At 41.3% G+C, this 14,874-nt stretch overlaps 1 protein-coding gene across 2 annotated transcripts in view; it reads left to right on the top strand.

Moving 5' to 3' along the window:
* TBC1D30 (TBC1 domain family member 30) overlaps positions 1–14,874 on the top strand; it is a 66,305-nt gene continuing 51,431 nt past the window's right edge. For both annotated transcript variants that reach the window (XM_081130732.1, XM_081130733.1), the window contains exons 1-2: positions 1–461; positions 4,297–4,461. In XM_081130732.1, coding sequence (XP_080986858.1) covers positions 26–461; positions 4,297–4,461 — 601 coding nt within the window. In that variant the 5' untranslated portion in view covers positions 1–25. The remainder of the gene's footprint in view (positions 462–4,296; positions 4,462–14,874) is intronic.

Below are 14,874 nucleotides of genomic sequence, written 5' to 3'. Positions count from 1 at the left end.
GCGCAGCGGCCGCGCGCCGGGGGCCATGGAGGTCCTTCCCGTGGGCGCGGGCGGGGCGCGGCGCCCCGAGCCTCAGGCGAGGCCGGAGGACGTCGCGGAGGAAGCGGTCCCTGAAGGGTCCCAGGCTTCATCCCTGCGGAGGGCGCCCCCGGATTCCTGGGAGGGCGAGGAGGACCCGGAGCCCGGCGAGCCTCCGGGCGGTCGGACGAGCCGCACGGCGTCCCTGGTGAGCGGGCTGCTCACCGAGCTGTACAGCTGCACCGAGGAGGAGGAGGCGGCCGGCGGGGCCCGAGGGCCCGGGGGCCGCCCGCGGCGCCGCGACAGCCTCGACAGCTCCACCGAGGCCTCCGGCTCCGACGTGGTCCTGGGCGGGCGCGGCGGCGCCGGCGACTCCCGGGTGCTGCAGGAGCTGCGCGAGCGGCCGAGCCAGCTGCACCAGAGGCAGTACCTGCGGCAGAAAGGTGAGGGCGAGGGCGGGGGCGGGGGCGGGGGCGGGGGGGCCCGCGAGGCGGCGGCGCGGGCCCCGCGCTCACCCGGGCGCCCTCGGACCGAGCGGCCGCGCGCACAGATACTAAGTTTGGGTGTCCGCGGTGTCGGGGATGCTGGACCAGACGTGCTTCCTATTGTCTCCCCAGCCCAGCCCCTCCGAGCCGTCGAGTGGAGCCTCTGCCATTGGCGCGGTGGCGGCGGGTCTCCACCCCCGGGGCCCCATGTGCCAGTGGGGCGCAGTCTAAGGGGAGGGTCAGCCCAGGTTCTAATTTCGCCCCAACAGCTGTTAGGACGGGCTTGGAGTTTATGATAGGTACGTGTGAAGTGACCTAGCGAGCGCCCGGGGAAGAGATGCACCTGGGGCTTTTTTTTTTTTTTTTTTTTTTAATTTAAATAATCCGCCTCCTTGGTCACACCACTTGCATAGTGTTTACTTGGTGAGGCAGAGTAATTCGATAATGCGGTTTCTAAGCAGAACGTGCGAATTCCATTTCTGGCTGAACGTCTGGTTTCAAGAAGCTCACGGAGGTGGACTTTTTATTAGTGGAGGGCCCTCGAGGGTTGGCATTATCACGGGCTGTAACTGTACCTTTAGTTGGAGAGGTCATCTGAAAATGGCCTTGGTTTTCTGGGGGAGAGGCGAATTTGGTGTTTCTTCTGTTATCAGACTCTGATGCTGTGTCCTAATTGAGATTTCCTCCCCCTCAACTGTTAGTAAGTAGCTTGCCTTTCAGGCACTAACACAATTGTTACAGTTGTCTTTTTTTTTTTAAATAGACATGTCAAGACCTCAATTTACAAGATGAAGTGAGGTGTGGAAAACAGATGCTAAACCACAGCATTTGTTGAATTAATGTGCTTGTCCTAAATTACCAGGGAAGAGAGGAAAGAGAGAATGCATACTGTAGAATGATATCCTGTCTCCTCTAATTCAAAAAACAGACTAATTGTTGCTAGAAAACAAAACAAGACTAAACTAACCAGAGAAGGAATAAATCTGTCTGCTTTCTCAAATCTATGTAAACAGCTTTCAGCTTCCTCTTTTGGCTTCCTAGTGAAGATTTTTTCCCCCAGCTGATTGTTACAAATGACTTCCACCTTCCTCCCTCTGCCTGGGACTTTGCTGGAGTTGTGCCATTTCACTTAATACAATTATTTGGCTGTTCTCAGAGTGTCTGTTTATGCCTCGAGTTCCGTAGGGCAAGAGAGTTCTTTCAGAATCCAACAAAATTAATTTTGAGGAATTATGATTTGGTTTTCTGTTTTTATAAAGCTGTTCGCTTTTCATTACCGAGCAAATTTGGAGGATTGGTAAATTTCCTTTTGGAAGAGGAAATATGGGAAACTAATTTTTAAAGAATGAACCGTACAGCTCCCAAGTGGATTTCAAACAAGTGACCGCTCTAGTAATCATTCGTAAGACCCATGGGCCTGTTTTGCCCAAGTCTCAGTCTTATCGCATGGTTAGTTGTGTGTTAATCTTTTCTTGCAGTCAATCCTGTTAGGATGAAAAAGATACCATATTATAATAGCCCCTCCCCCCTTTATCAATAAACATCATTACAGTACTAAGAAAAAAGAATCAGGTGATAGAAACAGCTGTCAGCTTAATTTTACAGCTTATTAGGTTACCTGTTTTTCAGGGTAAAAAAAATCTCTTAACATAATACATCGTGGAAGTCTCATATAATGCAGATAACCCGTGTAGTACTCCTCTCTTCTTTCTGGGATTTTCCTGTAGCATCATTGTAGCACCTATTGTCACCTATTGAGCATGTGTGACAATGAAATGGTTTCTTGGGAAATCTACACTCTGTTCTCAGTGTTTTCATTAAGGGGTGAACTTTGGAGTCAGAATGCTTGAGCTGATATCCTCCCACTTTCCTTACTAACTGTGTGACCTCAGGCAAGTGATTTAACCTCTCTGTCTCATTTCTCTCACTTATAAGCAGGGATGATGATAAAAATACCTACCGCAGAGGGCTGTAGTGAGAATTATAAGTTAATGTGTGTAAAGTGCTTAATAAATGTTAGACATAGTAATAATAATTATTATTATATACACTGGGATTCCTTAGAGATAAAATTGTCCACAGTCACTTGATGATTTCATTTTCCCGGTTTATTTAACACCGTGTTGGGAGCTGTAGCTGATGCTGTGGGGCATACAAAGATAAAGAAGACTTTATTCCTGTCTTTGGGGTGCTTACATACCAGCAAATAACACCGTAGAATTCCAAACTCAACTCTGCAGATTTTCCCCATGTGGGACAAAACATATAATTCAGAGACCCCCAGAGTTGTAGTTATCTTAAGAATCACTGAAAATGACTCTTTTGTGGAAGAAAGTGTAATTTAAATGCAAGATGATGATATTCCTACCCCTAGAAGGAAATTTTTAAACATTCAGAGAAAGGATATTTGCCCTGAAGATATCTTAAGAATGAAGAGCAAATGGGAGCTGCTCTCTGGTAGCTTGTTCTCACAGTTAATCACCCTTAGAACCCAGAGAGTTTCATTTGATCCGAGTGAGCTCTATTTTCCATTCCATCCCACCATGTTTGAACTCGAGGTGAGAGAAATAACTGGTCTTTGCGCGCTCCTTCATAGACATTATTATTTTCGTGCTATGTATAATTAATGTTTATAAAGAGTATTCACACTTGTTTCTCAGAATAACCTAGCATTCTATATTAGTATCTAATCTGGATTATTTAGTAATCTAAATTATTATCAAGTAATCTAGCCTTACCTTGCCTAAGATCACACAGATGCTTGGTTGGTACAAAGGAAGTTCTTATTAACTCAGGGTCAGATGGCACATTCCAGATGACGCGGTCAGCTCTGGCGGCGGCTAACAACGCCCTGCACTTCTCTTGTACAGGCTCTAAAAATTCACTTCCTTTGACTTCTGAAGTATTTTTCTCACTTTTGAACATTTCTTTTGTTCTCTTCTGATCCTCCCTAGTTTCTCCAAATCGTTTTCAACATGAGTAGATCCAAGCCCCACACAGGACACCTAATGAGGGCCTGCCCCATGCCAAGCTGAGGGGAAGGCTTGCGTGCCTGGCGGGTCACACCGTGGTGACTAATGATAATATCAAGAGTGACAAACAAAACTCCCAAATTGTAGTGATCATTCACATTAAGATTGTTAGCATTTCTGATTCCCAAGTCTTTTTTCACTTGTTGAAAACTGCTGTTGAGAAAATTAGCTTTATGAATGTAGAAATATTTTTAATGTATCTATTGAAAGGAAATTTATTTTCTACACATTTGAAAAATTACTGAGTCTCTAAGATGAGATATTGTACCTAATAGTCAAGCTGTTGGAAAACAGTATATTTAAAACAAGACCAGTATTTTCACATTTATCTGCATTATAAAATGTGTCAGTAGTATTTCCTTTTAACTGATTATTTACGAACAAAGGTGAGTACTTTTAAAAACATTTGTTATCAGCTGTTAGGTTTATCATTGATGCAACAGACTGAAAAAGATTCTTTTCTTGCAGCTTAGCCTGTAAGTACATTAATGATCCCAAATATACATGCTGGTTTTCAAGGAATGAAATAGGTAAATAGAATTTATTTCGCAGGATTTGTCTTATGGACAGGGCAAGAAATGGATGAGTGACTTATTTGATCAGAATATCTTAACTGAATAGGTACATGTAGTCCTGGATGAGAACCCAGAATTACTTGGTTTAAGTGGATGTTCTGGATAATTACCTTACGATCAGCCTCACGCTCCCATTTGTATTCCTCTCAGGGTGTTTATTCTATTTTAAATGTTCGTTTCTAATAGACACTAATGAACTGAAGACCATCCTTCGAGAACTTAAGTACAGAATTGGCATTCAGTCGGCGAAGTTGCTTCGGCAGCTGAAGCAGAAAGATAGGCTTCTGCATAAAGTCCAGAGGAACTGCGACGTTGTGACTGCGTGCTTGCAGGCGGTGTCACAGAAGAGAAGTAAGTGCTGGCACGGGGTTAGCCCTGTCGCCCCGTGCGACTGGAATGGTAGCGAGCCGAGTCAGTGGTCGTGTTGCTGAATCCGTTGAAAAGTTCTCCATGGGACTGTATCCCCTCAAAACTAAGAACTGTGAACAACTCATACAGCTTCCTGTGTTTTGCTTTAAAACGTCTGAGGTTACAAACTTAGTTTTCTTGTTCTAGATTTGCGGTAGCACTTCACTGTGACCTTGGTTACTTTTACATGATGCTAAATAGTGACTAACATCTTTATTTTTAAAACAGCATCAAATAGACACAACCTAAAAGGCACATCTTTCTTTTCTTAGAATCTCTTTGTTGCTTAATCCCTGAATTAAAAATTGTTTTGAAAGAAGAAGACTCTTGTAACAGGATCTTACAACTTGCCCTGAAACCTGAAAGAGACAAAATATTTTAACAAATTAAACTCATCTAGTAGGTAATACATTCATAACTAAGAGATGCATGATTTGTTAATTGAGTTAAAAATAGTTAAATTGCTAATGCATGTCAAATACCAGATAAAAGCTTGTGAATTAATTTTGTAATTCTCCATGCAACCGTTTTATGTTTTATTCTGCTAACATGTCCCTATTTTTGTTTTGTATCCTTTATTAACATGCAGCATGGCAGAGCAGTGTGCTCAGGTACGGTAAACATAGGCACCAATGAAGTATTTCGCAACACCTGTGGCAGCTTTTTAGATGCATGTGGAAGTTGCCTTTTCTTGTTCCTTTATTCTGTCACATTTTATGTGTAAAGTGACATCTCCTAGAGTTTTTTTAAAATTCCAAATTAAGATCTGTTTCTTTTCATGAAACAATTTCCCGAGCTTGGTTCGTTTCAGATAACATTAATGGCTTAAACTCTGTTCTTACGTTTACTATTAAAAGAAAGCACTGTGTTTTCTTCCTTCACTTTTATTATATCACTGTTTGTTATCCCCAAATCATTCTTCTTGCTGTTTACTAAGGAAGGTTTCAACCTAATGTATATTAAATACGGTGCTGCTCGATTATCATAATGATGCAATGGTTCGTACAAGAAGCAGGAATGTAGTTGAGTAGACTGTGTTTGAATAGAGTTTTCTCCAGAGCCAGGCACTTGTCCGAAATAGCTAGAGAAGTAGGGTATAGATAGACAGACATCTATATATCTGTAGTGCCAAGTAAAAATGGTTTCCTCTTTTATTTTAAGATACCTTGATTTTGATGTTCTCTTTTCAACTGTGTTTTCACCTACCCATTATTGTTGCTGGTATCAGAAGTTAAAAGCACAGCGCCGTAAATGCATGGAGTTGGGATGTGTGGGAAAGCATAAGGGGGGATGGAGCCAGGGTAGGAGCCAGGGAATAATGTCAGGATTCCACGGTATCATGGGCTGATAATGACCAGCGACTGATCATCATTTCTGATTGGAACTTAATTGCCTGATGAAAGGACCAGCATTTACGCCTTTTTAGAAAAATGCATCCACAAGCACCAATTTAATTTGTAAATTGGTGAATGCCCACTTCCCAGGTATTTTAGAGTTTGTCTTTTTAATTCTAGACAGGGTTTTGCATATCAGACAATATGGGGTTAATGGCTCCTTTCCTTTGGAGTTCAATTGTCACCTTGGTAATAGACTATTAAATGGAACAGAATTTTTTTTTTTTGTTGAGTTAAGAAATAATGTTGCATCAAAATGATCATTTTCATAATATGATACTGTTTTATGATGTAGATAGACAGTGTTAGAAACTTGACTAGGTTTTGTTTTTTTTTTGTGTATGTGTTTTTTATACCTTTTAGATCTCCAGAGGTTAGATGTTTTGTAACTAAATGCCTGATTCCAGTAGTTGCACTTTTTGCCTCTTTCTTCAAGGTCAACTAATAAAAAATATGTTTGTAATAAGAGTTCTGAGGAATTGAGATTTTACTATCACACTGAACTTTGATTTTAATAGTGATTGGCACTGATGCATTCAAAATACAACATACATGCTGACTTGTTTGTATTTAACATACAAAAGTCCAAATAACCTTTATTTTTCCCACATGGATTTAATGTTTACAGTTCTTTCCGTAAGTGACTTCCTCCTTCCATAACATGCTATGGAATAAACTATTTTAACATTTTATTAAAATGGGTTCTTTCTTGTTGATACACCAAAGGGGATATAATAATTTTGAAATAAGAATCATAAGTAAGTGTGGATTATGAACCAAAGTGACTAGATCATTTTTATTTCTAACAGCTGATATAACTGCTTAGACTTCATGGTTTCCTACACCAAGCCTTGTGGTAGAAATCTCTTTATTTTCTTTATTTTTAAATATATCTTTATTGATTTCAGAGAAAGGAAGGGAGAGGGAGAGAGAGAGATAGAAATATCAATGATGAGAGAGTCATTGATCGAGCCCACAACCCGGGCATGTGCCCTGACCGGGAATCGAACCACGATCTCCTGGATCCTAGGTCTCAACGCTCAACTGCTGAGCCGCGTCCGGCTGGGCAGAAATCCCTTTATTTTAAAACTGGGGTGGGAATAAGAAGAGGAGGAGCAATATTTACCTTATACAAGAGCAGATTTTCCCCTTATATTTAATCATTCGTCTAAGGATAATCATGGTATAACCAATTTAATATCAACAATAAAATCAATAATAATAAGAATGGCAGCAGCTGTAACCATTCATTACATACATGCTTTCTGCCAAAATGTTAGTTTCATCTCTCATAGCAATTCCAAAAAGGTATGTATCTTTAGGCACATGGTGTTAGGAAGCTGAGATTCAGAAAGTTTAATTTGCTGAAGTCACACAGATGACACGTGGTTGAGATGGAATTTGAAGACAGATGTCTCCAAAGTCCACTCTTTCTACCATAAATTGTGACATAAGAGGGTCCTCCTTTTTCTTAGCAATTAGATTGATACTTCTGTAATATTATTGGAATGTGGATGGAACAATAAGAAATTTGTAACATGCCTAGAACATAATACAGAGTTTCAGGTTTATGCATTCTGAGTATGATTCTTTGTCAGATATATATGCTGAAAATATCTTCTCCACTTTTTTTTTTTTTGCTTGCATTTTCACTCTTTTAAGGATGACATTTAATAAACAACCGTTCTTAGTTTTTATGTAGTTCAATTTATTAGTCTTTTAGCTTTCTGCAGGCCTGACTTCATGGGCACATGGCCTGTGTAGTCACATAGGGCCCCATGCTCAGTAGGACCCCACACTTGGTTTGGTGCCCTGCTGTTGCTTTCTTGAAGTTCTTAATTTTTGAACAAGGGGGGGCGGGGGTGCGACAGTGTCTCACAAATTATGTAGCCAGTCTTGCCTTTATGGTTGGTTCTTGTTCTATCCTGTTTAAGAATTTTTTTCTTTTAATTCCAAACTCATGAAGAATTTCTCCCACATTATTTTCTAGAAGCTTTATTATTTTGTTTCTTGTCTATTTTTTGTTTCATATCTGGACTTAATCCATTATGTTTGTGGGGTATGAGATAGGAGTCCTATTTCATTTTGTCCACGTGAATATCTAATTGACTCAGTGCCATTTGTTGAAGAGACCATCATCCTTTCACCAACTTCTCTGTGGTGCCACTGTTGTATAAAATCAGGTATCCAATGTGTCTGGCCTCTTTTTGGGCTCTTGCTCTGTTTTGTCTTATTTGTCTATCCTGAGCCAGTACAACACTGTCTCACTTACTGCACTTTCTAATAACTGCTAATACCTGATAGTATAGGTTCTTACAGCGTGTTCTTCAAGATTCTTTTGGTTATGATTGGCTCATTGGGGGAGAATTGACATCTCTACAATGTTGGGTCTTCCAGTCTATAAATATGGTGTTTTAAAATGTATCTGAATAATATTTTACAGTTTGTTTTCTTTTTAATCCTCCCTCAAGGATATTTTTTTCCATTGCTTTTTTAGAGAGAGTGGAAGGCGGGGGGGGGGGGGGGGGAGAGAGAGAAACATCAATGTGTCGATTGGTTGCATAAGAGGGAAGTTTTGTTTTCATGTTTCATTGTTAAAAGCAATGCTTCCTAAAAGTTTTCTGAAGAAATTCTTTATCAAATTAAGGAATTTCTCTTGTCCAATTTGCTAAGATGATGAATTGTCATATACTTTATTGCTATATTGAGATAACATGTTGAATTTTATATATTTTATTGAATGTTAAAACATCTTTGCGGTCCTGGAAAAATCCTAAACATGTATATTTATATAATCTGGATTTGGTCTGCTAATGTTTTGTTTATGATTTTTTATGGCTATGTTATGAGTGAGATTAACCTATAATTTTCCTTTCTTGTAATGCTCTTGTCAGGATTTGGGAGCCTCTAAAGGAAGTTACAGAGTATTCCCTCCTTTTCCATTCTTTGGAAGAGATTGTGTTACACTGGAATATTATTTCTTTCATGTTTGGTAGAATTCACTGGCAAAACATTTGGGTCTGATGCTTTCTTTGTAGGAAGGTTTTAAATTATGGATTCAACTTGAAACAAAATAATTATTGGATTATTTGTATTTTTTTTTCCCTAAATATATCTTTATTGATTTCAGAGAGAGGAAAGGAGAGGGAGAGAGGTAGATAGAAACATCAGTGATGAGAGAGTCATTGATCTGCTGCAGCCCGCAACATGAGCATGTGCCCTGACCGGGAATCGAACCCCGATCACCTGGATCCCAGGTCGACGCTCAACCGCTGAGCCACGCCCGGCCGGGCTGTATTTTCTATTCTTGTATTAGCTTTGGTAAATTATATAGAATTTGCCATTTCACATAACTTTTCACGTTTATGGGCATAATATTTTTTGGGTTCCTTTAGTGTTTTAAGATATTAAAACAATTTTACTGATTTAAACAGGAATTCACTACTTAAAACATTTTTTATTATAGAATGTATCATCATAAAGAAGAGTATTCTAATACATGTATATCTGTTTTAAAAAATAATTAAACAGCCGTGGCTGGTGTGGCTCAGCTGGGTGAGATCATCCCATGTACCAAGAGGTCGCCAGTTCGATTCCCAGCCAGGGCACATGCCCAGCTTTGGGCTCTATCCCAGGTAGGGGGTGTGCAGGAGGCAGTAGATGGATGTTTCTCTCTCTCTCTCTCTCCTTCCTCTCTCTTTAAAAATCAATAAAAACATATTAAAATATAATTAAACAAAGATCTATGTATGTGGATATCTACCTATCAAGATTGAATAATAAATATTACTGTCACATTAGAAGTCCCTGTGTGTGCCTCCCTGGTTGAAATCTCTTCTCTCTCCCACATTTATGTCAGTTATTCCCTTGCTCTTCTCTACAGTTCTTCCATCTCCTGTGTATATTCCTAAGCAACATATCATTTTGAAAAACCAAGTAGCAAGCCCAAGTCTAGCTGGGTAGGGGACAGGTAATGGTGCCTCTGTTAAATAAAAGCTCTCAAAAATAAACATTCTCTGGGTCACACAGTCTGAGGTGGGGTTCCCCTGAGAATGCACAGGGACACACACACACACACACACACACACACACACACACACACACAATGCACAGGGACACACACACACACACACACACACACCCTCTTCTGGGAGAGCCAGGGGCAAGGTTATAAATGAGTCCCGTGGCATCTGCCAGGCCTAGTTGCTGAATGATCAGCTAGGTTGGGAGAGGGGCCTGCTTTTTATTTTCGATTCAGAGCTCACCATGACCTTGCTCTTGCTCTCAGAAGTAGGTCAAAGCAGAACACTTTTGTGGACGTGGAGGGGAAGGGAGAGCAGGCGCTTCGCCAGCTCGCCATGCGATAAGCACAGAGGAGAGTCTGGACCGGATCTCCTGGGCATTCTGTCCTCATGTTGGAAAGACGGTTCCAATAGCAGGAAGCACCTTTTGTCGACTGACATCAGTACAAGTGTCGCTGGAGTCACACTGCTCCAGTCGGGGCTGGTCGTGCTGTATCTGGGGTCTCCCTTCCCTCTCGTCCTGGAGGCTGTCTTTGCCGCTTTCCTGTGTTGGATCTCTTATTTCTATCGTCCTGTGTTTTTTTGTTTCTTGATTCTTTTTATATTGTTGCCCATAACCTCTTGCCCGTAAGGTAAATTTTTGGAACTTGTGCAGGAATGAAAATGTTTTTATTAAATCCTCAGTTCGGTTGACAAGTCCACGATTGCTCCGTTGACTTCTTGCTTCCAGTCTTACTCTTGAGAAGTCAGAAGCCCTTCTGATCCTCAGTCTTTGTCCTGTTTTTCCTCTTTGAAAGCTTGTGGAATCTGTTTTCGGTGTCCTAAAATTCACGACTGTCTTGCTTGGTGTGGGTCTGTTTTCACCCATTGTGCTGGGCCTAGACAGCCTCTTGTTTGTAATCAGGCAATTTACGTCTTTCAGTTCTGTAAAACGTATGTGTATTAGTTCTTTGATGCTTTCCTTCCTCCCCCTGCCCCCCGTTTCTGTGATTCTACAGTTTGGCTGTCAGAACTTCTGGATTAGTTCTGTAATATTCTTCTGTTTCTTATTTTCCATCTCTCTCCCCTCCTCCCCTTTTTTGCTTTACTTTCTCAGAGATTATTTTTCTCAACTTTATTTTCCAATCCTGTTATTGAGACCATTTTGGGAGTGGAGGGGGTTGTTATTTGTATGTTTCTTTTATACAGTTGTATCCTTTCTTGTTTCGGAGATGCAATATATTTTCTTGTTCTGAGGATATTAGTGATGGAGACTAAAACAGGCAAACAGGAAATAACAATGTAGAGGAAATAGATTGTACGGGGAGGAAAGAAACTTTCAAAACTGCTCTTATATTTAAACTCCTTCCTGAGCTATCTAGTCATCCTTGGCCGTCTGCTCATAATTTAGTGTGGGAGTCGAAAATTATGACTTGAACTCTGAGCTCCCTGGTAGCGCTTATTAACTTGAAAAGCTTCACTGAAGGGTCATCTGGACGGGTCCTTTGTTATAAAGTCCCCAGGTCCATGTGGTCTGGTATTTCTTCTGGGACTGGTCTGACTCCTCAGGGAAGTGTCTTCTGACCTCCTGCTTGGGCAGTGAAGGTCTGCGGGGGTAAGACCTGGGGTCTCAGGATTCAGTGTGCATACGGTCACTGAATCCCTCTCTTTTAGGTAAGCTGGTTTTCCAGCAACTCTGTGTTTTAACCCTCTTCAAAAATGAAACCTTCAGCCCTGGCCAGGTAGCTCAGCTGTGGTTCGAGCGTCGTCCCGATACACCAAGGTTGCAGGTTCGATCACTGGTCAGGACACATACCAGAAGCAACCAATGAATGCATAAATAAGTGGAACAACAGATCGATGTTCTCCTCCCCCCTTCTCTCTATCAAATCAATCAATAAATATTAAAAAAATTGCAGCCTTCAAACTTTTTCAGGGATGGGGGAGAAGCAGAAGAGAGGATCCAGGGAGCCAGCTGCTTTTCAACAGTTTTCTCTGAGTTCTCCTTAAGCCTCCTCAAGAGCTGGCTGCCTGTCTCTGAGTCTTTTGTGGATTATGTGATGTCATAGAGGTTGGGTTTTAGGTTTCCCGTGCCAATTTGGGATTTGTCTTTCTAGGATCTGCTAAGTCAATTTCTACTTGCCCATATGCTATTTCAGCTTCAAATTCTATTGCTGGCGTCTTTCTTTCCCACCCCGGTCTTTGTGGGTGATGATAAACAAAAACCTATTTCCTGTATTTTTAGTGGTTTTGGTGGGGACCAAAATTAAATGTAGTTTTTTTTCAATCTTCCTTCTTAACCTAGATGTGTACGTTCCTTTTACATATAAGTTCATTTGTTTTGATAGATGAAGTTAGCATTTTTTCCAGCTTTATTGAGATATACTTGACATATAAAGAAGCCAGCATTTAGATTAAGGTAGATTTGCCTTAAATTTGAATGTTAGTTGTAGAATTTTGAATTTTGTCACAATTTTTTTTAATACTGATAACAGATTTAGGTATATTTTTGATATATAATTAGCAGGTTGGTGTGCCCTGGAGTAAGTTGGTATGAATATGACTAGATGAAAGAAACTGGATTATAATTGCTTGCAATATATTTTAGCCACACTTTCATCTTAAAACTCTTCAGTGTCTTGTAACTGTCATTTTTCCATTTTTTCATCATTTACTTGTTCTTACACATACTGTAAATTTTGTGATATTTGAAAGTACAGTAATAGCTTTTGAACCTCCAACTTCTCAGAGATTCTTGCGGCTTTGGAAAAAAGATGTTTCTTGGCACCTCATTACAAAGAAAACTGGTTTTTAGGGGAAAAATCTGAATCTCAAAGTCACAAGAATTTAGAGCTAGGAGAGAACTTAAACCTGATTTCTATTTACTCCCAGCCTGTGGCTGAGCAGAGTGATGCTTGGAAGAGTCAATAGCGTGGCGGAAACTCGCTCAGCTGGTTGGTGACTCAGTCGAGACTCCCTTGGTTGGTGCCCTTGCTCAGTTTTGACAAAAGAAAATTCAATCTACAGCCAACAGGGGGAGCTCTCCTTTTTAAAACTTTCCTAAGAACTATTGTTGGGGCTTGAATCTCAGGTCTCCCACTTTCTAGATGTGTGATTTTGTGCAAGTTCCTTAACACCCCTGTGCTTCAGTTTTCTCATCAGAAAAAGGGTAGGACAATAGTAACCACTTTGCGGGGTCATTGTGAGAACTGAGTGAGTTAAAGTATATAAAATGCTTAGAACTGTGTCTATTATTTATTGCTATTGCCATTATTCCTGCTATGGGGAGGTTTAGAGGCTGCCTTTTCCACCAGTATTTGCATACTTGCCTTTTTAAGGCAACTGTGAAGGTTGCTGGGGCTCCTCACATTAAAAGAAATCAGTGGGATGGGATTATTTGAGGAGGAGATATTGAATAATCGTAAGTAGGGATTTTATAATTCATTAGCTCTTTGGGAAAGGATGGCTTCCTCTTCTTCAATAACATGCAAGGAGATTGCTGCTCCTTTCTGGGTTTCATTTGAGAAGATGATATGTAAACGTGTTTTTTGGACACACGTTATGTATCAAAGTAGGTAACTCCCTGTGTGTACAAAGGGCAGTAGGAGCAAAGCTGAGGACCAGCAAAATCCTCCTTGAAGCACCAGGAAGCATTTCAAAGAAGAGCTAGAATTAGAAGAATGATTGAAAGGTGCTATGGAGGTGAGGGTAGGAGGGCTGGGGAGACATTCCAGGCAGAGGTAATGGTGCAGAGGCTGTGAGAGCATCAGGTTTCTGGGACACTTTTAATTATCTGGAATTACTGGATATAACACTGGAGGCTGGAGGGAAGTGGCAGAAGCTGAGGCTGGAGTTTACATTGTGTCCTGTAGCACCATGGCTGAGCACAAGAGTGGCACAATTGGATTTGCATGTTTCAGAGGCCATTTTGGCAGCAGGCTGGGGAGGGTGAGTGGACGTGAGGGGTATCAGGAGGAGGCTGATGCAGTAAACCAGTAGAATCAATGGGCTCTGGGCATGGAGAGAAGGCAAGGAGATATTTAGGAAGGAGATTAACTTGGACTGGGATAGGGGTATGGTAAGAGGAGGAATGTGGGAGTTGAGGGCTTGGGGAAGGTGTGGGAGGAGCCAGTAAGTGCGCACAGCTGAGCTCCTTGCTCAGGGGACCCACACCGGCCTGCTAGGGGAGAAAGGGCCATGGGCAATCGGAGAGGCACCTCGGAGAGCAGTGCCCAGGAGCTGCTGGAGGACAGGAGAGTTTTGGAGGTGCAGTTTTTGCTTCTGGAGACAATTCTCAAGAACTATATAAAGCACATGCATGTGCACCTATAATTACCATAGGGATGTCAAACAGGAAAATAATTAAAAAGGGCATTGGATTTTTGCCATTGTAAAATGTGTGAGGAGTTTCTGTTTCAGTCAGGTGGTGGAGACAGAAGCCACATTACACTTGGTTTATACAGCAAGGGTATGATATTCTTCCCAGAGGCGAGATGGAATGAGGAGTGGGCTTGTTCAGCCTGCCTTGTAGAGAGACTTTGCGGCCCCCACCCCACCTTTGGTTATATTGGTGAGCATTTCTCCCTCTGAACCCCACCATTTTCCATCCTCACTTCTATAGGAGCACCAATAATATTTTATTATATTTGTTTCCTTTTTTATTGTGGTAAATTTTCTCTTTATACCATTAGATATAGATCTAGGGGAAGGGCTAAATCATTCATCTTTTTATTTTCAGTATCTATTACAGTAGACACTTAGCGTTATAGTCGGGCTCACTGAATGTTGGATGGATGGATGGATGGATGGATAGATAGCTGGGCCGGCAGATAAATTGAGGTTGGGTCCAAGGTCCTGTGTGTGTGCACATGTGAGGCAGGCGACTTGGTGATGAAAGTAAGAGAGATAGGCTAGAACAGGCTCAGAGCTTGTGAATAACAGGATGTATTTAGAATTACCAC

This window comes from Miniopterus schreibersii, assembly GCF_964146895.1.
Source record: "Miniopterus schreibersii genome assembly, chromosome: 2".
In the NCBI taxonomy this organism is placed as follows: Eukaryota; Metazoa; Chordata; class Mammalia; order Chiroptera; family Miniopteridae; genus Miniopterus; species Miniopterus schreibersii.
This window is presented reverse-complemented; position numbering and strand designations above follow the sequence as displayed.